This window comes from Merops nubicus, unplaced genomic scaffold (assembly GCF_000691845.1).
Source record: "Merops nubicus isolate BGI_N331 unplaced genomic scaffold, ASM69184v1 scaffold6271, whole genome shotgun sequence".
NCBI lineage: Eukaryota > Metazoa > Chordata > Aves > Coraciiformes > Meropidae > Merops > Merops nubicus.
In genome coordinates, this window is record NW_008590239.1 from 21,523 (window position 1) to 48,447 (window position 26,925).

The window sequence follows — 26,925 nt, forward strand, 5'->3', positions numbered from 1 at the left end:
AAGAACCCAAACACCTCCATACCAATTCCCTACTCCCTTTGCCCCAAAACTGTGGTGCTTGCATGTAATAGTTACCAGTAACTGAAACAGTCTGCTCTTCACTAGCATTCTGCAAATGAAATAAAAAAGAGTGGTACTCTCTGCTAGGGACACAGATATTGCCCCACATCCAGCTAACTTTTGGGAAAGCTTTTTTTTCACCCAGAGCCTCTGTGCCCTCGTTCTGATTACTGAACACAGCAGTCATTTATGCATCTCAGTGCTACCAGTTGGCTTTGCTAGGTAATAATTTCCAAATCTATGTGTCTGCTTAGACTACAATGCCTTGTACATTCGATTATTCTCCTAACTCTGTCAAGAACAGCATGTTTCTAAATTATATAAATTTACCAAAATGCAATTTTATAACTGCTTCATGTTGTGTCTGTGTTTCCCCAAATTTAGTTTGAATAATGTTTTCTCATCTACCACATGAAAAAAACTGAAGAACCTTGATATTATTTCCATATGCCTGTGGGCTCAAATGCAGCCATCTGTGCAACTTCAGGCTCTGCTTCTGAGCCAAGAATTGTTATTTACTTACATTTGTCCTTGGTCCTCTCTGGGGGAACATATTTGTGCAAGTGCTTTTGAGTACTTTCCTGTGTCTGTGAGACTCGCTCCACCTGTGTGATCAGTTATCACAGATAGCAGTCGGGAGGGCTTTTGAAGAAGGAACACTTGCAAACACCTGCTTTTTACTTACATGATCAAGTAACTTTTTATCCATTTTTTTTTTTTTTTTTTTTTTAATACTGCAAAATTTGATATCTGGCTCAAGTTCCCTTTATTTGGTTTCAGAGCTTTAATATGAACTTTTTTCTTTGATCTCCTGTGACTGATCTCTAATTCCGGCAACTCTCCTTTTCCATGTGGAGCTTGTCAGATGTAATGCTCTCAACATACAGGTCATCAACAAAACTATTGTTTTGTATCCAGAAAATTAAGAAAGTGTGAAGAAAGATGTGATGACTAATCTGCCTCTTACGGAGTGGCCTGTAAGGGGAGACACATACTTTCTAGATTTCACTCTTTGAAATACATTGCGAGGACTGACAGCACATATATACATATTGTTAAGGGAGGAGGAGGTTTGGGCAACAAGGCAAGAGTGGATTAAAAGTTTTGGCACCTGGTGAAGCAGAAGCAGCATTTTCAGGCCACTGAATGACTGAACGAGTACACAGAGATTATGTCTGTATCAAAGTAGGAGGAAATTAGTTTAAAATGTGACATTCAAGTGTCTTTTGGCCCGGGTGAGTGGATGAGGTCGTTTACACCTGCAACAGAAGTCTTCAGAAAGGAATAAATCTTGAAAAAAAATGGTCTAAATAAAGGTGAAGAATGCCTCAGGTGCTGATGATAACTTGGAAACCTCCTATACTTCATTAGCTAGTTCTGCTTCAAATCCATGCTGGGGTCAATCCCTTCTAATCCTGTTTGTTCCCAAACAGCAGCTGCTGCAAACAATTTCGGGGCTTACATTTACAGATTCCATTGTCATCAACACGAGTCAGTCTGAGTAAGGATGTCAGAATAAAGTGCAACTTCCCTTTTCTTTGGGTATCCAAGGGAAAATTGTATATTTATTTTCAAGTGTTTTGTTCCTACTGCTCTTCAGTACATCAGGCCAGAATCCTATTCCAGTGTGTTCAGTAGGACTTCTAATGCTGACCCCAAACACCAATTGATGGAGGGATGACCACTGCAGCCAAAAGTCTCCATCAGCCTATTAAGTGCAGGCATCCCCCTCCCTCCCCATTTTTTTTTTAGAGCAGACAGAACAGTTTTAGCATTGTAGCAAGGTGCTGGAGGGTTACAAGAAAACAATTCTTTCACATTCCTAATGATTTGAAAATTTAGCTCAGCCTTTAAGCTGAAATTTCTGCATCTCTTCATTCCAAAGCACATCTGATTACCAGGCTGCCTTGTTTAGATGACTTAGCAAGTAGGAAACCCAGCACATTATTGGCATACTCCTCAACCAAAAAGAGCCAGTGGGGGGGTTCTGGGCAGCAGCTACAGTCTCAAGTCCCATAGCCCCCAGTTTGTCTTATACACAAATCCATTCTTATCCCTTGCATTTTCATTTATCATCTGCTGTGCCCAGATCCTCATCGAGGACCTAAAAACACAGGTGATGGTTCTTCTGCATCCTCAGTTAACATGCATTTCATTTGTGTGTACCAAATCATTTGTAGTTCTCCATCTCAGGGATGTAATTCACTCCTTGAGCTTTACAACTCAACTTCGTCTGGGAAGTTAAATGAAGTGAGAGTTTGTCAGGAGGTTTGCTATTAAACTATCTCATCAAAAACTTTTTGATGGAGATAAGCCAGTCAGGAGTGAACCCTTTTTGGCAGGGAGAAAGCTTCTCTAGTCCAAGATAGAATTTCTGATTTAGGATGAAAGAGAATCAGGTTTTAGTTTTTCCTGTTTCAGAAAAAAGGATTTAAACCTCAGTTTGCTCCATTCCAGGCAAAGCAGACCCACTAAATGGTTACCTTGAAGACAGACTTTACAACCTCTCTGGTCTGGGATTTTATCAATCCCTGTAAACTATTCTTGATAGGGAAAACAGGGAAAAGAGATTATAAATCCCTACAGAAATTACTACTGTACTTCAGTGGGATGCAAGAGAGCTACTCACCTCCAAACTTTGCATCCAAAACAAGTATGTCGACCAGAATTATTTTTTTATCCTTTTCCACTTGAAAAAAAATATTTGTTCTATATGGCCCTGTAAAATCACAGAATCACACAGAATCACAGAATGTTAGGGGTTGGAAGGGACCTCCAGAGATCATTGAGTCAGACATCAAATTAGTTAAGATTAGGTAAATTCAAGATGATTTAACATGCTGGATGACAAACACACCCGAGTTATCCTAGATAACTCGCATATTATTTGATATACAATTTTATATGCAAGATATGTGGATACCTTGTATATTATGTTTTATACCAGAATTCTTGACTGTTTACCAATGACAATTAATGAATTGCTAGAGAACAACAGATTGTAACTCAGTTCTGTTATGAATTCATCTGTTATTTGAGTTTTCTCATTTAGCACTGTTAGATATTAGAATAAAATTACTTTTAAGTTCTGGTCATCAAGGTAACACATTAACTGGTACTTGACAGAGTGGTTTCATTTGTGATCACTCCTCCTGAGCCAACATGACTGTTGGCGCATGGAAAAATCCCCTAACAAACAGAACAGCCTCTTGGCCTATGTGACAAATAACACTCAGACTTCAATGACTGTGTCCATACATGACTCAAAACTCCCATCAGCCCTGAAACTTCCAGCAGTTTAGCTTAAAAACTAGCGCTCACCTTTGCTGTTCCCTCTCTCCTTCTATCTGATGTAATAATTTGGTAGTATTTGTTTAACAACATCTAAACTCATTTTTTCCACCCAAACCTGGGACCTGGACAAATATCCTTTGCATCAAGATATTACCTTATCAGGACTATGAATTTCCTGCATCAAAATAATGAAAACAGTTCAATTTGCATGGCATGTAGGATAACAGAATCATTTAAGGTGGAAAAGATCTTTGAGAACATTGAGTCCAACCACTAACCCAGTACTGCCAGGTGACCAGTAAACCATGTCCCTCAGCATCACATCTCCACATCTTGTTACTGAAAGACTGACCCCCACCTTGCTACAACCTCCTTTCAGACAGTGATAAGGCCTCCTCTGAGCCTCCTTTTTTCTAGGCTAAACTACCCCAGTTCCCTCAGCCACCCCTTATATGACTTGTTCTCTAGACCCTTCACCAGCTTTGTTGCCCATCTCCGGCCACACTCCAACCCGTAAATGTCCTTGTACTGAGGGACCCAAAACTGGACACAGTACTCGAGGGGTGGCTTCACCAGTGCCAAGTCCAGGGGGACAATCACCTCCCTGGTTCTGCTGGCAACACTAAAGCTGACATAGCCAGGATGCTGTTGGCCACCCAGGCACACTGCTGGCTCATATTCAGCTGACTGTCAACTAATACCCCCAGGGCCTTTTTGGCCAGGGAGCTTTCCAGCCACTCCTCCCCAAGCCTGGAGCATTGCCTGGGGTTGTTGTGACCCAAGTGCAGGACCCAGCACTTGGCCTTGTTACACCTCATACAACTGACCTCAGCCCATTGCCCCAGCCTGTCCAGATCCCTCTGCAAAGCCTCCCTACCCTTGAGCAGATCAATGCTCCCACCCGACTTGGTGTCACCTGCAAACCTACCAAGGGTGCCCTTGATCCCCTCACACAGATCATTGATAAAGACATTAAACAGAACTGGCCCCAGTACTGAGCCCTGAGGGACACTGCTTGTGACTGGGCACCAGCTGGAGTTAACTCCATCCACCACAACTCTCTGGGCTCGGCCATCCAGCTGGCTTTTTATCCAGGGAAGTATACACCCACCCAAGCCATGAGCAGCCACTTTCTCCAAGAGAATGCTGTGGGAGATGGTGTCAAAGGCTTTACTAAAGACTACGTAGACAACATTCAGAGTCTCTCCTTCCCCAGTAAAGTGGTCACTTTGCATAAACCCATGCTGGCCAGACCTGATGTCACAGTGCTTTTGCAGGGAACAGCCCATAAGCTGACTGCCATTTAAACGTCATGTTTAAAGGAAAGGAGCTTTTTCATAGGCACATAAATACTGCATTAATGAAAAACGAGATAAACAGCAATACTGCTAGCATTCACTCTAACATGAACGGCTGCAAAGAACTTACTTGTTAAAAACATGATGAATAGTACAGGTGAAAGAAAAGTTATGACTGTAATATAACGTGAAAGTGGTTAAACTTTTCTCAAATCCCGACAGATGAACGGCAAAATTCTATCCATGTTTCCTAACTGTATTCCTGAAGGTATCTGGAAGAACAAGATGCAGAGACTCATATTTTTTAAAAGCTGTGACTGCATGACTTATTTAAATTTTGTCCTTGCTGTGAAGATAAACCCTTGCAGGTAGTAAGCCTAGCTTGTTTCACCACCCTAATGTCCAGTGAGAGGAAATAAACTGGTTTCTAATTTCACACATTTATGTTGGTAGCTGATACCTATTTTTTATACATTTACCTGCAAGCTGGCAGTAAAAAGTTGTGCAAAAGTAAGAGTTTTATCAAAATTTTATCACTTCAAGCTCTGAATTTCAAAGTCTCAGATATAAAGATACCCATATCATAACTTTTAGGATGAAATTGGCTCATGACAGCTCAAAAGTATCCTGCGACAAATACCAAACAACAATAAAAATCACGTTTTTGATTTGAATGAATAGCATAAAATTGTTATTACCTTGAAAAATGAACCACTTGATAGAGAGAGCAGATGTATTTGAAAACTTAAACATTTGCACGTATTCTCCCAGAATAAGGAAAAGAATTTTCCTTATCAGTATTACTTGTAAACTAAATTTTTTCAGACCATTGTTTGATTTGTATGCCTATTAAATCTCTAAGGTAAAATTTTACACAGAACTGATTTAGAAGTCCAGAACTTTCTGAATGTGTGAAACTGGGTAGACAACACAAACATAAGTCTCAGAACTGAGGTACAACATCAAGCGGAGTCTAAAACCCAGACAGCTCTTTAAACCCTGGCATGCTGTAAAAAGCAGCATGGGGCTGCAAAAAGACTGTCAAAACAGACACACATGCCCACACAAAGGTTAATTCACAGCAGGCCCTTCAGAAATATGATTTGCTTGGAATTCCATTCTGAAATTTGTAGTAACTCATCAGTAATCTGCACAGCACTGCAAGAAGACATTTTCTTTTCGGGAAAAAGAAAAACCAAACAACAAAAGACTAAAAAAAAAAAAACTCCAAGAATTTTTTTTAGTTGCCTACTTTGTCAGTGCAAGATTTAACACTTTTTTTTTTTTTAATAAAGATTTTAGAGGTTTTGTACAGCATTCTGCTTTCTATTACTGCAGATTGCCAGACTCTGCCACATCAGCAACTATACTTAATTGCAATGCTTGAGATGACTGTTAAAATAAATCAGGCTGCAGCACCTATAAAATCTGAGCAGGATAAAGGGAGAAAGGGACCACTTACTTTTGTCCCTCAAAAGCAGAAAGAAGATGCTGTGTTAGAAACTGCATTGCCATCAAGAAGCAAGTCTGCAGTTGCCTTGTGTGTATGTTGAGGTACTTTTTTCTCAATCTTGCAAACAAAATTCCACAGAATTATGTTAAGCAGAGTGAAAAATTTAAAATTCTTGCTTTCAAAGGCAAAACACAGAAACATTTTTTGTTAAGACCAAGATATGAATACATTAGAAAATCAGATATACCATTTCCTAAGTTAATGATTTCTTTCACGTTAAAAACTAATAATGCTGCTCAACCTCTCTCACATTTTTTGGGAATTCCCAATTTTTTTTAAGGTAGTTAATTCAATCACCATGAATCCTGTATCTGTCCTTCCCCAATTTCCACAAAGTAAAATTGGTGGCAGTGAGAGAACAGAAATGGAGTTAGAAGCACAACTAATTGAGAACAAAGAGGAAAAATGTACAAGAATAGGAAGAAGACAATTTAAGACATTATAGTCATAGATTACTAGAGACAAAAGGGAGCAACGGAAGCTGACAAGATACAAACCAACCAGTTGTGCCTTTGGAATTTTTGTATGTGTATCTATATGGTCCTGCATAAAACATGTTTATGCATGTAAAGAGATATTTAGAGTTCACACTGAACTAAATTCTGCAACTACATGCACATACAGAAGTATCATTGAAAGTTGTTTTGGGCAGAGACCAAAAAACCAAGTCTGAAGTCACTGCTGTTACATTTGCCACGTATAAGGGACACAGTACTGCAGATGTCAGGATCACATCACATGTCACAGAACAAATATCACGTCCTGATTACCTTTAAACAGATGCACAATCCCATCACAATTACCAAAATCAAGAAGAAACAGTAGAACAACTGTCTCATTAAAAACATAAAAACAAACAAACAAAACCAAACAAACAAAACACCCCAAACAAAAACCAAACAAAACAAACAACCAACCACAAAAAAAACCCAAAACAACAAAACACCAACAAAACCCAAACCAGTCACTGGTCTCAGACCAGAATTAAACTAAGAGATTTTAAGAACTAATTATGTTTGTGACCACTTGGCTGTTACAACAGACAATTTCAAGACAGAAACAACAGAAGCACAGATCTATACATACTAGTTTTTATACAGTTGTTGAAGTTATTCATCAAGCAGAACTATGAAGTCCTTAAAGATTCCTATTACATGGTCTGTAAGGCTGCAGTCTCTGTAACAAAATCCTTCCCTCTGCAAGGAATGTCCACAGGATAGCAATTTATTATAAATTTAAGTATTGGTACAGCAAGGAAAAAATGAACAGTTGCTATTATTTATTTGTATGACAAAAGCCTCAAAGTCAAGTCACTCAGGAGAAGCTCAAGTAGAAAGCAAGACATGGAGGCAAGGCACAGAAGTAGTTCGAATGGCACAAGGTCCCATCTTGTCTGTGAAACATCTGTGGGGATTTGCAGAGGTGGAAATGGACAAATTCCCCAGTGAACAAATCAGCAAAGAGAAAAATGTATTTTAGTTAAAAGCAGAGATTTAAGTTTTTAATGAACATAGATGAGAGGGCAACATGACAGCAAATATAACTGAAAGATTAATAATAACCAAATAATTCCTAAATTCAGATAACTATTCACAGGCACTATTATATGGTTCTAAGATTCACATGCCATCTTCAGATAATGACCAGGTCTGTAGAAACTACCACTCAATGCACCTACGAGCAACTTAAACAACAAAGAGCTAACACAACTTTCTCCCCCTCCCCACAGTACAACAGCAGAAACAGCAGAGAGATGACAGCATGTTAGTGTCAAAAGTTGTAGTTCACCTTACTTAACACTGACACCTTGCTCCTCAATTACACAGCAAAATTTACACATTCTGAGAAAAACTGTAAACTAATTGAGGAGCTAGAAAAGTACGCATGAAAACAAAGGGAATTGAGACTAGAATACCAAGACAATAGCACATGGAAAAGACAACTTTTACCCGTCTTTTTCCGTGCTTGAAGGAGATACAGAACGTGAAACAGGTCAGATTGAGAAGGCTTTATCAGATCTTTTTCAGATAGCAGTTAGCTTGCAGGTTTGTTTCCACAAAGAATCAATACTTCCTCAACTTCTTTCTCTTTAGCATGCATCATTAATGTTGATATCCATTACAAAAATATTTCTAAACAGATATTACAGGCTCTTCATTCTTTTGGCCTCAGGCTAACCCTGTGCTACTGGATATCAGAAACAAGGATCCTTTATGGACACACTAATGGAGCACATACAGTTTTTTTTCTAGCCTTCTCAAAAACATGAAATTCCAATCCAAATAGGGCCCCAAAAGGTAAACTACTTGTCCCCATTCTGTAATTCCAAATGTTCTGAAATGGCATGTATCACGTAATCTTCCAAACAAATCCTTTCCTTACCAAATGATGTCACACCATTCTCCTTTTAATCCTCTCCTCTGGATTTTAACAGGATTTGTTATTAAGATTATATAGCTAATTGCCAAGGTTTGAATGAAGCGATCTTTTTTCTATCTGTAGTTTTTAATCTAAGACCAGCACCATCCCACAGTTTCTTCTAACTAGCTCAACACTGAAGTTTAGCAAATGACTGTTCTCTTTGACAAAACCTCAGATCTAATTTATATTCTGTTCCAGAAGAATCAATTTTTCATTCCAGAAACAGACTACAACAGTCTAAAATTTTGAAATGTAATCTGCCCATCCTGTCCTTGTTTCAAACAGCAGAATCGCTACCAGTGTTTGTTTCTATTTCATGTATCTTAGTAACAACAGCTTTCACCTTTGCAGATGTTTCAATAAAAATCAGTAATGCTTCTTTATACCCAAAAACCTCTCTCTCTTGCTCTTGTCACACCTTAATAAGCAATCCTGGCCCTTTCACAGTCTTATTGATAAACTAGTAGTTCTTGCAGTATTTTAACACCAAACTAGTACTTGTAGGTTTCTGCTGTGTCCACTTGCCACCTCAGAAATTTTTTTGTTCTTGCAGACAAAAGGATTTATAATTTCTAGTTGCTTCTTATGGCCCTACTACAGAAGTCTGCCCAAGCAAGAAATAAACTAGTTTACTAAATTTCTAGCTCTTATAATTAACCAACTGAAAGAGTTATCACAGAGTCTGCAACAAAAGATGAAAATAACTTGGGTATACTAGTTGCAATAATGAAGTTGCTAAAGTTAAACAATTAAACACAGTTCATTTTTTCTTATTTAATAAATAATATAAAAAAGCAAACTTTTTTTTTTTTACATTATTGGAAAAAACAGTTTCTTATCTAACTCCAGCAATAACACAAGCGAAAATGCAAATGGTTTAGATTTGTGGGTGGCCATTCCATGTCCTGTTTCAGTGGAGTGCGGTGTACCGATGACTTCTCCACTCCTGCGGCCGGTCTTCCTTTGTGTTGTTCTGGTTCCATAGGTGACCTCAATGTTCATTTGCAAAAAAAAATAAATCATATTTCTTGGTTAACATTGAAAAAAAATCCGCAAAGATGTGCCAAGTTTCAACACCTGATAAAATCGTAGCTACTTCTGTATCATCATACAGATGTTCAGTTAAATGATGTCTGTCACATCAACAGTAACATGGCATTTTATCTCTAGCCCTGTAGAAGAAAATGACACCCGACAGTATATGCACATACACACACAGAGTACACTTGACAAAAAACACTTATGTGGTTTACATTTCACTTTTATTTAATCCTCAAAACTGCCCATATTGCAGGGTTTTTCTTGATGAAATATGGAACTGAGCAATTAATTCTACAAAATTATGGTAAAAACTTGCTCATTTTTCTACCTTATTGCTAAGAAACTTTTACAGGTGCACAGTTTGTAAAAATAACCCTTTTAAGACTGAATGTATACACATGCTACAGGATTTTTTAAAAAATTACATTAGCATAGCACCTCCAGATGGGGCAAATGCAGTGCCGAGCACAGATAGGTTTACAAAGGTAGAACTGCTCATTTCTTTTACAGCTTCTAAAGGGAAGAAATTGTTCAGTCCTAAAAGGGTTAAGTAGAAACCCTAATATACTTCTTTTTCTAACAAAGCTGCCACTCAATCCCACAGTACAGTGCTTGAAAACAAAGTCAAAAGTCTGGCACAGGAAAGTATACACATTTGTTCAGTACTCATAAACACAGCTGCTTTGGAAAGAAAGTAAATAATATGGTTAATAATTGAAGAGCATCTTAGTTTCAAGATGGACACCTCTATGGAGTCATTTAATCTAGAAGTGGGTAGCTTACTTCCAATACATAACTTGTTTCACTTGGCATTAATATTTTGTACACGGGGAATTCAGCGATTTATGTCTTGACTTCATGTCTTTTCAGGTAACCATTCTGATCTTACAAGTCTGTGCAACGAAAAGTAGTACAGAATACCATTATAAAACACAGTTGTGGGATGCCCTCAGGGCAAATAATTAGGAAAAACATCAGCAGCAGGTTATTAAAGACTTTGCTAGTGTTGAATTCTGAAATGCAGTTCCAAACAAAAGAAAACAAGAAAAGGCGTAGCTAAATTTGAGCACTTAATTTGCTTTTTCTTCCTACAGCTGGAACTATAACAACATTCTGAACACAGACGCAACTTCCATGTATATAGAATTAACAGCAGACTTAACAGCTCGACTTGAACAGTTAAAATAGTTTCATACTGAAACATTCTAAAAGTAGTTTTATCAAATTTTTGAGATATTGTTAATATCATGAAAATTGATTAACAGCTCACAAGGCCAATAAATGGAACAATATCACCCCACAGGAAAAAGTTCAGGAAGATAATACATCTGAACAACTGGACATCTTAACAACAGGAAGGACCTGGAAGACCATTTCTGTACTACAGAATAACTACTGGCAACAATGGAGCCACATGCCCAAGGGAAAAATGGAGTTTAAAATGGTCTTGTAAGCAGAACTTTACAGTCTCTTTTTTTTCACTTGGCTGTAGTGTTGTAGAACAGCGGAAATTCGGCTAAGCCATTAGGTTCTTTACAACTCAAAGAATACTGTATCTATTGGGCAAAATTACTGCACATAAAGAAACTGAATATAAAAAGTATTGCATTTATATGTAAAATTTTTAAAATAATGAGTATAAAAGCATGTGTCAAGTTCGGAAAAGCTATTTTAAATAGTCTTTGAGGGTTAAAAGGCTTGTTGTGATTTGCCTACTGTGTGTATATCATGGTTCGTTCCTGAATACCCTCTATATCCCATAATATGTATCGCTTATTGTAATTCTCAGTGTACTTAGTGATGAAAATCCGTGGCTCTTGAATTAAGCCAAACTGTAAGATACTTCTGTGCTTCTAACAAAAACACTGTGAAATGATTCCTGTCACAACACAAGTAGAATGAAATTTTATAGCACGCACAAAGGTAAACAGACTTGCAAGTAAATGCCAGTAAACAGTTTAGAACAGATAAGGCCACCATGAATTCTGCCCTTGGTCTCTGAAACGGAGAGGAGGCGAGGCAGTCTTCACTAGTGCTAAGAACCAGCATCGTGACTATGTCGTGGGAGTAACTTTTGCAACACAGAGTAGCAAAGATGAAGGCCTGTGGTAGAATACAAGCACGTTTTAGGACAGTGGCACCGATTTTACTGTCAGGACAATACGCTTTATAACCGATTTCTTCGTTTCACGCACACAGGGGAGGACTGAAGCAAACAGAATGGCGCGTCACAGTACACAGGTGTGGTGCAGAGACAACGCTTTACAACGGTGGCGGGTGGGAGCTGCAGCTGGAGAAAGTGGTCAGAAATAACAGCCCTATGAAAATGGTCAACAGAGAAGCTCGTAAGCAATGCACCGTAGGAAGCCACAGGTTCAGATTTACACAGCAGTTGTGACTCTTGCTTCAGGGTATAGAAAAAGCTGAACACACCATAAAATTCGTATTTTGGCTTTTAAGGGGGAAAATCACACTATCGGAACTTGCCCTATGAGCCTATGCCTAGTTCTCTGACTACAGAAGAACTACTGGGGTATCCTTTCAAATACAAATGAAGCAGGCAGGTCTACAAGGAGGGGGGAAAAACATTGCAAAGTCAAAATGAAAAACAAACGCAACGACCAACAAAGTCAAAGTGCAAATGAGCCTTGAATTTATGATGGAGAGAAGACTTGAACGTTGCACAAGCTGTTGGCAGGGAAGGAGAAACCCACAGGAAACAAGGATGGGAGGAGCTGACATCTTCATAGTGCTTTTACGATTTTCTATTCGCCCATTTCTAAGTAATAAAATTTACTTCTAGTTATTATGGTATGGTCACTTCACAATGAAAGCACATTCTCAATACAAGTGTTACACCAAAGTCTGGCCTAATTTACTGAGCAGTATGAAGAAAAACATGCTTGTTGTAATCCTCAAGTGATGAAGGGCATCACCTACCAATCCCATTTGTAGCACATATTTCTCATGGTATTCGAGTTACATGCCAATATGACAGAAGACATGCTGCCAAATGAAGTTATTGGGAACATTCCGCTTTTGAAATAAAACATTTAACTTACACTTAATACAAATTATGTACAAGATTAGAAAAACCTGAACAGATCCTGAAACATTTGCCGATGCAATATGACTGAACAAGGAAGAGGGGGAGTAACCCAATAACAACCCTTCAAAAACACCAACGTATGCCTGTGACATGTACAATCATAAATATGACTGCTTGAGATGCCACTTTAAAAAAAACTCATGTAATGTTAGAACCTCATGAATTATCACTATAAATACATATTTTAAAAAGGAAAACAGAAATAACTATTAACAATGACTGAAAACAGAGCACTAAAGTTAACATACATTGCATGTATTGCAGGCAAGGCAGAGGCATTTTTTAAAGCTTTTGCACAGACTTCATATAATCTTAAAAAAAATATGCTGGCCTTTACAAGGTTCTACTTGCTGAAATAAAAACAATTTCAGTTCATAAAAAGTCACAAGACTTCAGTTTAAAAAAAGGAACAGTTCCAGCCACAGACCAAAAATATATATATTTTTTTAAAACTGGAAGAGTATGGTAATTAGATTATACAAGCATGGTCAGGCTTGGAACCTGAATATACTTCAGAGCAAAAGCTCAGAGGAAAAAAAAAATATAAACTATTTGGTAACAAAAGTGTACTATATGTTGTGATACAAAAAAGGTATGGTGAAAATGTACCTTTTATACTAAAGCTTATACAAGTTCCTTGGTCCATAAAAACTACGTTGTGTTCATGTTTTCTAGTTTGCTCAACGTGTATCCCAGCCACATTTTTTGTTTCTTGCCCATTAAAAAAACAGCTGAAAAATAGATTTTCAATAAAGTTCTTAAGTTTTGGATGTTTTGTTGGTTTTTGTGTTTTGTGGGTTTTTTTTTTTTTTTTTTTTTTTTTTTTTTTTTTTTTTTTTTAATGTGGCTTCTATATTTAAGATCAGCACTTGCAGGTAACAAGGTTCAAATAATATCACCTAAAATGGAAAGGCGTTTTCCCATGAAACCACAAAAATTGTTCAGTTCTCTTGAATGTAGCACTTAAAAGTCAGTTAAGTCCAGACGAACAACAGTAGTTAGGAAACTACAGTTGCTGTGGATGATGTGACATTGGTTGGATTTGTGCTGACGTTTGTGTAACTTCCCTCGCTGTTTGTGTTTGTTTCACTGGAAGCCATGAGGCTCGAGTTGGCTCTGAGGATTGCTCCAGCAGCACTGCAGTGTGGCCGTGGCCCTGGCTCCGGCGTGTACGTGAAGGTAAGGCTGGTGGAGTAAATGATGCCATCGTTACGGACCAAAGTTACTGGAACCTGGACGGGCTGACGGACCCACCTCCAGCCCTCTCGAAATGCAGAAATGTCTGGAACAACACATAGCATGCTCTCTGCGCACCTGAAAAACAGGAGAGTCAACTGAGCATAACAACACTTGAGCTTAAAGAATGGAACAGAACAGAATATTTAAGTTGGAAGGGACCTACAACAATCAAGTCCAACTGCTTGACCACTTCAGGGCTGACCAGAATTTAAAGCATGTTAAGAGCGTTGTCCAAATGCCTCTTAAAACAATGACAGGGTTGTGGCACTGACCACCTCTCTAGGAAGCCTATTCTAGTGTCTGACTACTTTCTTGGTAAATAAATGCTTCCTCAAGTCCAGTCTGAACTTCCTCTAATGCGACTCTGAGCCATTCCCAAGTGTCCTGGCACACAAAACCAGGCAGAAGAGTTCAGCACCTCCTTCTCCAGTTGCCCTCCTCAGGAAGCTGTACAAAGCAACGAGGTCACCCTTCAGCCTCCTTTTCTCCAAGTTACGCAAATCCAGAGTCCTGAGCAGCTTCTCAAAGGACATACCTTCCAGCACTCAACATTTTTCTTAAAGTGAGGCCCAGAACTGAAAACAATATTTGAGGTGAGGCTGCATGTGGTTTGCCCTCTTGGCTGCCATGGCACGCTGCTGACTCACATTGAACTTACTGTGAACCAGCACCTCCAGACCCCTTTCTTCAGGGTAAAAAGTACACACTTGAGTGTGTACACATGAGTATACACTCTTCAAAGCACCCCATAAAATGTAATCATTACCAAAGCAGCAGGAAATAACTGTACCTGTACATGGTTTCAGCTTCCACATCCCCAAACCAGACACGTAAATTTGGAGTGAAGTTCTGTCCTGTAAGTTCCAACATTGCTACATCCCCACCACCATTCAACTGGAAAGGGAATGAATAGAAAAAAAGAAAATCCACAAAAACCATGAATTAATAAAAAGAAACACCCCACTCCAGAAACAAAAAAGACCAGAAAAAAATTCTTCACGTGTACAAAAACTGCAAACAGTGCTGTTTCTGTCAGCTAGATAAAACTGAAACACACCTACATAACTGAACTGTAAAGAGGCAACATATATATAAGATTTTGACAATTAATTTGCTACCATGAAGGATCTTTTAAGTTCTGATAGTGGCCTCTTAGAATAGAACAAGACTTAGAAAACAAAGAATAAAATATATTTCAGAAAATGTTAGGAGAGTTTCAAGTTTTTCCCCAGCAGAATGCTGATGTTCTTAAGGCCTCAGTCCGGCTCCCTTTGATCTATAACTGGGTCTTTGAAGAGCCACAATCAACTTCTAAATAATAAGAAATCCTAAGGATATCACTACCAGAGTATTGTAAGAATTAGAATTTGTAACATACAGACAATAGTAATACGATTCCTGTGATGGACAGGCTTACGTATTCTGAAACGTAGGCAAGAAAAATTATTGCAACATAAAGTATTTATTTATTTATAAAACTAATGAGAACGTTTTCCTACAGTATTCCACAAAGGTAACATGACAGTTAAATCAGTATGACAAAAATAATCTCACATAAGAGAGTTTATTCAAAACAAAGAACCCACAAAACTTACTTGAAGACTTTCTACAACAGGCACAGGTGTCACTGGAGCATGAACCGGTCCCATCCCCTCATAAAATGTGTATTCTGCTTTATCTGTGCTAATGATTGTCCAAGAAGCTCCATCATTAATCATTTCTTTATTTGGTTCTTTTGGGCATGGAGTGGCCTTAGAAAGAAAAAAAGTTTTAAATCTGACCTGTAGACAAGTTTGACAAGTCACAGAGCTAAAAACCAAATCATGGAATCATAGAATGGTTTGGGTTGGAAGGGATCTCCAAAGGCCATCCAGTCCAACCCCCCTGCTATAAGCAGGGACATCTCCAACTAGGTCAAGCTGCTCAAAGCCTCATCAAGCCTGATCTTGAAAGCCTCCAGGGATGGGACCTCTGCTACCTCTCTGGGCAACCTATTCCAGTGATCTATCACCCTCATATTAAAGAACTTTTTCCTAAAATAGTAGTCCCCCTTTAAGTACTTAAAGGCTGCAATAAGGTCTCCCTGGAGCCTTCTCTTCTTCAGGCTGAACAACCCCAACTCTCTCAGCCTGGCCTTGTGGGAGAGATGTTCCAGCTCATTTCTGTGGCCCTGCTCTGGCCTGGCTCCAACAGGTTATTTCTTTCTCGTGCTGAGGACTCCAGAGCTGGACACAGTACCCCAGGTGGGTCTCACCAGAGCAGGCTAGAGGGGGAGAATCACCTCCCTTGACCTGCTGACCACACTTCTTTTGGTGCAGCCCATAGGCTTCTGGGTTGCGAGCGAACTTGTGAGACCACTGTAACTCTCACCTATGACACTGTCGCTTCTCCAGCCTTCTATTTATTATTGAGTTTTATTTTAGTTCAGCTTTCAAAGTTGTAATGTTATTCCATGTAGCCATTGACCAACAAACTATGGCAACTAGAAGTAGCTACTTTAAAACAGATCTTGTTTTATTAATGCAAAGTGACTAAAACAGCTACAGACTGAAGTGAAATACTTTTCATTTGTTAGGATTTACATCTGGCCAAGATTTTTTTTCTTTCTAGAGAGTTCTTCACCACCCACAAATAGATGGAAAACACAAGCTTGTATTTCAGTCTCTGTGGAAAGACATAAGAGAGAAGCTGAAATGACAACTTGCAAATTAGTCAGAAACTTTGTCTCCTTGTAAATACTACTAGATTAGTATACATATGCATATACATTGACAGAAAATACAGACAACTATTTTTTATGGCAACAAAGGCCTCTGAACAAATCCATCATCTAGCAACCAATAAGGAAACTGTGTTTAACTAATCACAGGCACAGAAAAAAAATGACTCAAAAATTCTAATTTCAATACCTTAATTCTCTTTTCTTTCATTACGTTTAAAGAATATCTAGGAATCTAACTATAACCTTCATTCTTCAAAACTGTTAAAACTTCAGTTCACAGGAATTTACCAGTTCAGATGAAAGGAAGTTAAAATCAAAGCTGCATTCTAATGTGAGCTCTTCATTCTGTTATGGTCATGTAAAAAAAGCACTGAACACAGCTTGCCAGGGAAGTGCACAACAATGATAGCAGCTACAGTTGTTCCAAGCTCAAGACTCAACTTGTATTTTTGTTAGAAACATATGGACCTTCTAAGTTACTAGCCCAACTTCAAAAGATGAACTGCTGTACACTACTTCGATGCATGACATTTTTCCTACGGATTTGCTACAGTTCCTGCTGGCATGGACTGATATACTTCAACTCACGACAAATAAAACCATGGATATAAAAAAATGAATGACCCTATACAAGATCCTTGCCTGGTTTCTTCAGATCAGCTAAACCCCTGCCACAAAGTCAAAGGCAAATGCCACAGAATGTGTTCTGGAAGTCCTGCTATGTCAAGAATCATTTCAGGAACACATTACTCCTCCCGTCACAGAAATCCTTGCAAGATTATGATTCCTGTTGTAGAGAAGGATTCCTCATCATTTCCAATTACAGCAGTTTACCTCCAAGCACCTTCCCCTTCTCCTCTTTCCTTTCCTCTTTATAACTAAACTTTCTCAGCAGTTGGCACTGGAACACTATGCTTAATACCTCATTTATGGACTGGCTTCACACAGAGACAGGATAGGAAACAACTGCATAACATTAATGGCTATAGGACAGAATTCCCCAAAAACTGGTGAACACAGCAAGAGGCAAAGGGAATCCAAGAGATACACCTGTGTTTTTAATACAAACACACCACTAACCCCTCCCCAAAAAAAGAACCTCAAGAAAGTTCTATATCAAAGTATACTAAAAAAATGAAATTTCAATGGATTAGAAAATGCTGTGTTGGCTTTTTTTTTTTTTTTAAACAGAAAGCTAAATCAAGTAAAACAAAAAGCAAAAGGTAGAACTTAACAGTCATTCTCCTTTCAAAATGCACAAAAGTCAACATTGGAGTCCCCTCCCCAAGACTGGTGTGGTAATTAGTTTTATTTAATGTCCTCCCTAGTGTGCTGATAAAGTCAAATCTTCAAACTTCTGCATGATCCTGAGTTTTTCAGGTAGTTAAATGATGTTACAACTGCAAAGATTTTAAGTCTAGAAAGACATGAAAATAAACATATAGGGAAAAAAAGTGGTAATTAGCTTCAATAAAAGTCATGTTCCTAAGAAAAATTCTGGAAATGATGCCCATAAAACACTGAACTTGGAACTGGTAGTTCCAGCTCAGGATCTTGGAGTGACTATTGACAGTTTTCTGAAAAAATACAAACCAAACCAACAGAATGTTGGATACCATCAGATAAAACACTGAGAACAAATTATCAGGTATTATTTGGCCAGCCTAAGTCCTTTGTTCACCTAACTGTGGAACACTGTGTGCAGTTCTGGTCTCCCTGTATAATTAAGCCATGATGAAAAAAAAGAGAAGGTACAGAAGGGACAACTAAAAATCACTAAGGAGCTGCTGACCTTACAAGAAAAAATTGAAAAGACTCCAACTCTACAATTTGAAGAGAAGAAATTAAGATGTTGATAGGTGAGGTGAATGCAGAACTGTTGCTAACTAAATCCTGCAAAACTGGAGCTAGGAATCACAACCTATAGTACATTCAAAACAAATACAGCAGAAGTTTACTATACAGAGGACAGAAAACCTCTTGAACTTTCTGCCACAGAATACTGCAGAAAAAGAAATCATCAGTACATTCAAAAGGAATCATACTGATGGACTACATATCTACAAAAGACACAGTCAGGGATCCAGCCTTTAATAACCCTTAATACATGAAGTGTGGATGCTGGCAGAGTACAACTGCACTGAACTGCATAAAGTCACTAGTTCTGTCTCCTTCCTGCAAGCACCTCTCCTGTTCCTGCTGCTAAACACAGATACAGACTATGCTCTGACCCAGAAAGCCATTATTTATATTCTTTCTGTATTCTTAAGAATACATGGACATGTTTGAAGAGGTTTCTAGCTGGTACGTCAGCAACTGAATTAAAAGGTTTTTCAAGGTTCATGATGACCTGCTGACTTCTTACAGTCTCTCTACTTTAAGCCTCTAAGGTCTCTATATCTGGTAATCTCCATTCACTGAAGAAAGACTTGTCACCCTAAAGTAGAGGATTTTTTTTAAGGTGATTTTTGTTTGGTTTTTTTTTAGCAGCCCCAGTCTGTCTAGACTCTTACTATAGGAATAGTGTTCAACAGTAAATGCTTAATAGCAGGCATATGAAAGATGCTACACATCTAGTCCCCTGGTCTCAGCCTTCTAGCACGAAGGAAATAAACAGATAAAATGGGATTTCTCTCCTGCCACTGGTAGAAAGAGCTTATCTTCCATAGTGACATCACTAACCAAAGAGTAGTAACATCCCACATGCATGCTAACAGATTTTATTCAAAACCAGAAGCAGCAGGTACTAAAAATTCAGAACAGTGGATTGTCCTTTTCATTAAAGCCCTACCATGTGGGACATTCAGAACTCTTATCAGATCGGGCTCCATGAATGCTGCAGTAACTGAAGAGTGACAGGATGTCCTGGTAGTCCCACAGGCAACTCCAGGATGTTGAACTAAAGCCAGTTTCTGATCTAAGTTCAGTTACCAGAGAAACAGAAGCTGCTTCTTCATTCAGCCCTTCTGGTAAAGTACTTTGAGGAAGATCAAATAGCAAGGCTGACCCTGAGTTACTGCAATTCCCATTTTATAGCTTCCTCTTCTTGATCAAGGTATATTCTCCTTTACAAGAAAGTATATTGATAGCACATAGCAGAGATATATCTATGGGTAGGACAAATCGATCTGGTCCCTTCTGAGCCACAAGTCATGAATATGTTCCCTGAAATATGAACAAAGCTTCTCATACTCTTTCCATTGTCCCAGTTTGGATTAAAAGTCAATTCGGCTTTTACCAGTCCTTCTTGTCCCTTCCCTTAAATTAGGGAAAATCTTTAAAAAGTTAGTTTCCATCTTTTCTACCTTTACCTTTCTTACCAGAGAAGCCACAACTGGTCCCCTAAGGAAGTCTTGAGTCCTTCCCAAGTGTGGCCATCTTCCTGGAGCACAAAACTATCTATCAGCACTATCTATCAACCCACTCTGCTATTTGAAAATTGCTATAACTAAGTAGGTCTGATCGTGGTCACAGTCTTGTTACTCTGATGGGAATCACCCTGTTGAAAGTCTGCTAAAAGCATGCTAATATAGGTAAGACTAAATTTTGTTCCCATATTGTATAAGCAGTCAGAGCAATTATACATTGTGTCTTTTTTTTTTTTTTTTTTTTTTTTTTTTTCCTCCTTCCTCAGGGGTTCTTTTTTTTTTTTTTTTTTTTTTTTTTTTTTTTTACAGCTCTCCCTAGGGGTTCATTCCTGTTACAGTAACTTGCTGGGGATAATTTTCTCCACCTGCTGGAGAAACAAATACTTGACTAAGACAGTTACATTCTTCACAAATCAAATTTCTGTGGCTTTACAAATTACTGTGGTCAAGTGCCATAGCTGTCTATGTTTATGCTCTTAGCCAAGAACAAGACAATGCAACTCCACTAAGTTCATAACGAAATAAGACTATCATGAACTGGGTCATCTCCTATTTGCAGTAATCCAGAAATGAACACACAAGTGATGCATCTCTACTGGCATATGTCAACACGTTAAGCCACAATATATCACGACTGCATGCAAAACTTCCTCGTGTGTTTCCATTTCTTCCATTGGAGAAAACAGAATTCATTGTCTAGACAGATATGCAAGAAGATTACTGGGACAGAACAACAGATTTGGAAAGGGACAGAAAGTTTGCTGCTTTCCATCCTCCATCTTTTCAAAACAGTATTAAATTCACATTCAAAACAAACTGCAAAATTTTCATTCATACATATTTTGGAAGTATCTGGGAAAACTTCACAACCACGCTTCTTGTCTGTTGATACAGTTTTAAACAACTCACTTGAAACTGGATTATTCTCTCCTGGGAAAGGCACAAATACATTCTCTCAGTGTCTTTAAGGTAAAATGCACATTTATGGAGCTGTGATACTGGATCATCTGCATCCAATAATGCTGTTTGTTTATCTACTTTTCGAATTATCTGTGAATAAAAATTGTACATGTTTAAATTGCACATATATATATTTAGGACAGTTACTGTAGTTCATCACAATGGTGATTACATATGCACTGTTAAAGGAGTGAAAGGTCTTTTTTTTTTTAAATTGCCATGCTTCCTGATTTAATACCAACATTAGATTCATCATTCTCAATGCTTCCGAAACAAGAACACAAGATGGAAGTAGTAGCACACATTACTACAGCTTCAGTGTGCTGCGCACAGATGTTTTCTCTTTTTCGCTATATGAGTGGGGAAAAAACCTTGGAAGTTTCATCAAAACCTACTTTTGTTCAATTTCCTGGTACAAAAGCGCAGCAGGTCATGTGTTAACAAACTACTTCAGAAGCATTCACCACTAGACAGCATCAAGAACATTATGTGGCAGACCAGTTGCTGAACAAGGACAGTTAAAAACAAGGTTTTACTTTAAAGGTATGGAGATGTCCTTAAGTACAATCATAACATTTCTTAACAACAGTTGGTCATTAAATATTACTTAAAGACAACTGCAAAGCACAATTGTTCCTTAAATCTGGCAGTTCAGTGAAAAAAATATCTGCCGACTTAATTTAGAGTTGCCATACTAATTTACTTTTGAAAATTAAAAAAGTTATTCCCTTACAGACGTTGGAAATCTGTAGCTTGGAATTTTAACTCAACTTGTACAAAAATTTAATGAAACATAAGTTGAAGCACCAACCGAAGTGCTTGAAGATTTCTAAGGTAACAGTCAGAAAGCCAACCACAACCTCTTGAGATTTCTAGTGGTAATAAATAATATTAACTATATTAGTTTCAATATTAACTTTTTTCTTCGAAGTTCTTTGCATTAGCTTACAAAATGTCTGCAAGTTCCCTTTCAATCACATCACATGCAATCAACCTTGTAAGGCAGCATGACAAATGTTCCCAGTAGCAAACAAGCCAGGAACTTTTTGTCTGATTTATTTTAATATACTACCTACAAATAAGGTTTCTGGAATCATAAATGACAGTTATTTCCTTTTAGCAATAAGGAAGTATTAACATGAAGTGCACAAATAAAGTGAGATCCTCTTACTGAACTTCATGTCTACTGAAGCAGATCAGTAGTAACCAGGTCTGGATTTTTCTATCAAATATAGTGGGATTTTACTAATTTTTTTTTATTTTTTTTTTTTTTAAGAAAAGATCTGTTTAAATGATCACTTTATACCATTTACTACAAGGAGGCTACCTGCTTTTTTTAGTTAAGTTTGATATTGGGAGAGAATTTCTCATTAAAGACTTAGTGAAACAAGTCTGGGAAGGGGAACAAAATCCTGCCTGCTGGGAAGGTTGGTTTTACACTGGTGCATTCTAAGAACTCTTTCTAGTTAAAACTGGAGTTAGCAAAGCCTTGTATGAAATTCATAATGGGCTGACAAACCACCATTTCACAGAAGTTCTCAAATGAAGCATTATTATCACATATATAAAATTCCACTTAGGCTGACATTAAGGACATAAAACGCGAGAGAAAAAAAAGCTATCATTATCCTTAAGTTTATTTCTGAAAACCATTATTTAATTGCTGGAAATGCAGTAATGTTTTTGGTTCACAAACCTTAACTGGTTATAATCAATTTTGTTTCTAGTGACAAAGGCAAGGGCTGAAATTGTTTCTTTGTAAAAAAGTTATTCCAAAGGCACTTCCAATGTTCCATATTCAAAACAGACAGTATGTCCAATATGCTTTTCCAAGCTGATACTAGTTTAATTATATATCCTTAGAAGTATAGAGAAGTGCTTTTAGATTAAAATCAGTACAGCATTATTAAAGCTGTGCTGAAGTCAACAAACGGAATAGTTCTAGCTGCAAAGACTTTACTCATCTATTTGATATCAATATTTCAAGTATTTTGCTACACTGGGACTTACATTACTGTTTTTAAAAAAAAAAAAAAAAAGACATTTTCTTAAGGACAGCTTGCAGATTAACCTAGTTTGGCAGGTCTGAATTCTGAAAAATTCATTATGCTTATTTTACAAGCTGTTCTTTGCTTACAGAATTAATCTGCAGATAATAAAAACCCCACTTTATTAAAATGAATGCCATTTCCCATATAAAACATGCATTACTGAAAGCAAACATACAAAGCAAAAAACTGTAAACAATGCAAATCTATCTATGCAATTACACTAAGTAGCCATCTACAAATTAATTACAGCATTGGAGAAATTAAACTGTACCAGTCTTGGGAGTGCCATGCCAGTAACTGAGCATACAAGTTTGACAGTCTGCCCATAATGAATGTAGCCATCTCTCACTGTGAATTCTTCTCCTTCTGATTCATCATCATCCACTGCATGAAACAGGAATTTTCACATTATTTGCTTTAATCACTATTTTCCTTGATAGAAGGAACATTTAAAATAACACTGTTACATCAAATACATACTCAGTAACAAATCTGCACATGGAGAATTAATATGGAGGTAAAAAGCAGGACTTTTTTGTGGGGATGGAGGGAGATAAAAAAAATCTATTGCTTCATTTTTACTTACAGAGGTGAATGTAAAATGCTCCCCACTGTTGTGAACTGGCATGGAAATTACCACCTTCTACGTGCAAATATCTGGTGCTAACTGTTTGGGATCGAAGTCTATTAAATAGTGCCACTTTTGTCCCTGACGCAATACATACTGCAAGGAACACACACAGACTTAAGATTACAAAATTGCTTCATTATTACATAGAAAAGTAACAAAAAGTCACAAACACAGTAAAATAAACTGATGAATACTGGTAATCAAGATATAATTCTCAACAGTTCATTAATTTAGAAAATATTTATATTTGTAACAAGACCAAAAATAATCACAAAATTACAAGTGTAGTGGCTGTTCTCCAAAGGCATGCTAGTTCACAGAATTTTGCCACTTAGCCAAATAGGCCAGTGCTTGCCAGCTGAAAACTCTTTCTGTTCATAGCTGTCCGACAACTGCTTATTTAGCTTGCCCTTGTGAAGTACTGAGATAACTTTCAGCAATCATTTGAAGTAAATTTCAAATATGAAGAAAAATTATTCTTACAAATCACAACCAATTGAAAGGAAGACAGACATAACTATGTAAAATTGTAACCATGCAACTTGAAATTTTCTCAGATTTGAACTTACTTATCATTCAAGAGAGAGAAATGCTAAGTCTGCTCCCCTAAAAAATATCAGCAACTAGCATTCTGCCATCAAAATGGACATGTTTCTTCTACTTGGTTCATATTTACTATCGAAGAATGCTTGGTTCATATTCACTGTCCATCAAAACTATCTGTCTGAATACAAAGTCAACAGTGCATACTCTGAGCCCACGGGCGTGAACTGCACAGCAACAGATTGCCTTTAGTCATGTGGCAAGCTAGCGGCCCCGAGATCCACATTCCATAGGTGAATGGGTTCCAGCCCAACACAGATGGAAGAGCCCTTTAAAGCACTAGTGAAGAGAGAGAGAAAAACAAAAAAAAAAGGGTATCTCTTGAGGTGCTTCAGTTTTTTGCAGACAAAAACTTTGGAGGAAAAGCAAAAATGCTCCCAATTATACATTAGCACCAGAGATACCTTTAGCTGAAAAACATGGTAAGCAAATAAATCTGGGTGAAATATCACCATACAGATTTCTTAACCAGTTACTTGAAAGGAACCATGCAAAACATACTAAAAATAAAAACAACGTGGAAATGGCATGAGACAGTAAGGAGGTGTCTGTGATGTGGCAAAGTGCAGTTTGGATAACATGATGCTGCTCATTTATCAAAATCTGAAAGCTATCTCTTCGATACTCATCAAAACGTCCTAAGCACCAGATTATGACACTTTAAGAGACACAACATCTTAGAAACCTGAGGTAGAGCATTATTTATGCATTTTTCTACAAGGATTCACTCCCCAGAATAAATGGGTTTTGGTGGACCTTTTATACTAATACATGACTAACTGACTGCATAAAATTAATCAGTTTAACAGATCTATACTGGAGTATTTTAAAATAGGCTGATGTGTACAGTTCTGAAATACATCAGATAAACTGAAAATTCCTTCAGTAGTCAGACCTTAGAACACATAAGAAAAATTAGCAGGAAGCAAAATTAATTGCTACATAAAGAAAAGAACTGTACAATACTTACAGTCTGCATTTTTCAGTGACTGTTTCTTTTTAGAGGGTTTGGAGATGACTTTGATCCGTTTACTGAGGAACACGCCGATGTCGTCACTATTGCCATAGAACATTTTTACCGACAACATGAAGTGCTTTCTCTTGTCTGAGTCTGATATGTATAATGTTTTGGCAGTGCAATAATTCTGTAGGTGAAAACATACTGGTTTTTCTTCTTTCAAGTCAATCCAGTTCAAGAAACTATGTATATTTAATTATGAATAAAATACAAAAACTGATGCAATAGTAGTATTTCTGAAGCAGATCAGGAACTGCTTTTTCTATCTCTTTCGTATGGATATTTTTTTATGACTGCTGACTGTTTAGCTTTGTGAAGTTCAGCACCTGACCTGAGTACTTTAGTGTCTTCTAAAACCCCTTACCAGGACTGGAAAACAGAGGGTTAGAGACTCTAGCTGTGTCAAACCCATCTCTGAGCAGTTAAGAGCACTAATAAAAATTACACTTGAGTGGAGCTATACTGGCAGTACGCTGGGCATGCACAAGAGGTTGCCTATGCAGAAGATGTGTTCAGCCAAACTTTTCTTGAAAGGATGGTAGATGATTTGGTTTTGAAACACTTGAAAGTTACATTGTGCTAACTGTTTCTACCACATGACAAGAGGATATTAAAAAAAAAAAAATCCACCCAGAAAATCTCAAAAAGAACTTATTACCCTTTTACTATTCAGCAACGTACAAAATCTTTCTAAGTAGACTCTATTGGAAATACTAGATATGAATAAAATACTGCTTAATAAAACCACCAGCTAAAAGGAGCACTCACATGCTGCCAGTTCTAGTTCAACTGTTTAAGTCATCACAAATATCTTTAAAAAAATCTTGTAGCAATTCATACCACTGTAAAAAAAAATCTTATACACTTATTAAGATGCTATTTTAATTGTATTTTTCTGCAAAGAAACTTAAAGACCACTTCTAGCAGTAGATATCATTCAGACACCTCCTTGATGAGATTATTCATTCATGCGAGCCAGGGAGAGGGACACAGTGTGAGCCAAAAACATTACTTCAGTTAGTTACTGACGCCTACCAAATAACGTAGCCGTCTAGTGACTCTGAATCAACAACTCACAAATGAAAAGTTAAGTACCCTGTTAAGATCCCATAGCCCAAATTCACCCACTCAACTGTCCTACATATTTTTGAGGGACTTTTAAAAACCACTTATGTAATATCTGCTACAATGTAACAGAAATATCAAAACCAAACAAGGGTATTCCCTGAAATGTGCACCGTATAGCTATAATATCCTTTGCAGAATATGGTGTCCTTTGCAGAGTGGTTTATTGCAATTCTACCTTTCCCTCCAAGTTCAGCTGCTGCATTTCTTGGTCGCTGTTGCCTATTCCAATGAAGGCGCAAGGCTGTGACTCTTGCTCAGTGCAACCGTCCCGTTCCATTTGCTCTTTTTTTTTCTTCCATCCACTGCCCATAAGATACACACATGGAGGAGGACAAAAGAACCTGAAAATGAAAATGCACTATGAGATTATACACAGCTTTCAAGAAAATTCTTCAGACAGAAACTGTTGTGAATGAAAAACTCTCAGGCTGTTCATGTTCTGCATTTGAGTTTCTACGGGCATGCCCTT

At 37.7% G+C, this 26,925-nt stretch overlaps 1 protein-coding gene across 1 annotated transcript; it reads right to left on the bottom strand.

Moving 5' to 3' along the window:
- Window positions 1-13,578: 13,578 nt before the first annotated feature.
- Window positions 13,579-26,797, bottom strand: RBPJ (recombination signal binding protein for immunoglobulin kappa J region). Its single transcript, XM_008949858.1, has 8 exons — window positions 26,632-26,797; window positions 25,281-25,455; window positions 23,663-23,800; window positions 23,348-23,460; window positions 20,975-21,115; window positions 15,571-15,726; window positions 14,766-14,869; window positions 13,579-14,050 (listed from the first exon to the last, which is right to left on the bottom strand). Exons 1-8 carry the CDS (start codon window positions 26,764-26,766, stop codon window positions 13,735-13,737), a joined length of 1,278 nt encoding a protein of 425 aa, XP_008948106.1. The 5' UTR covers window positions 26,767-26,797; the 3' UTR covers window positions 13,579-13,734.
- Window positions 26,798-26,925: the final 128 nt, after the last annotated feature.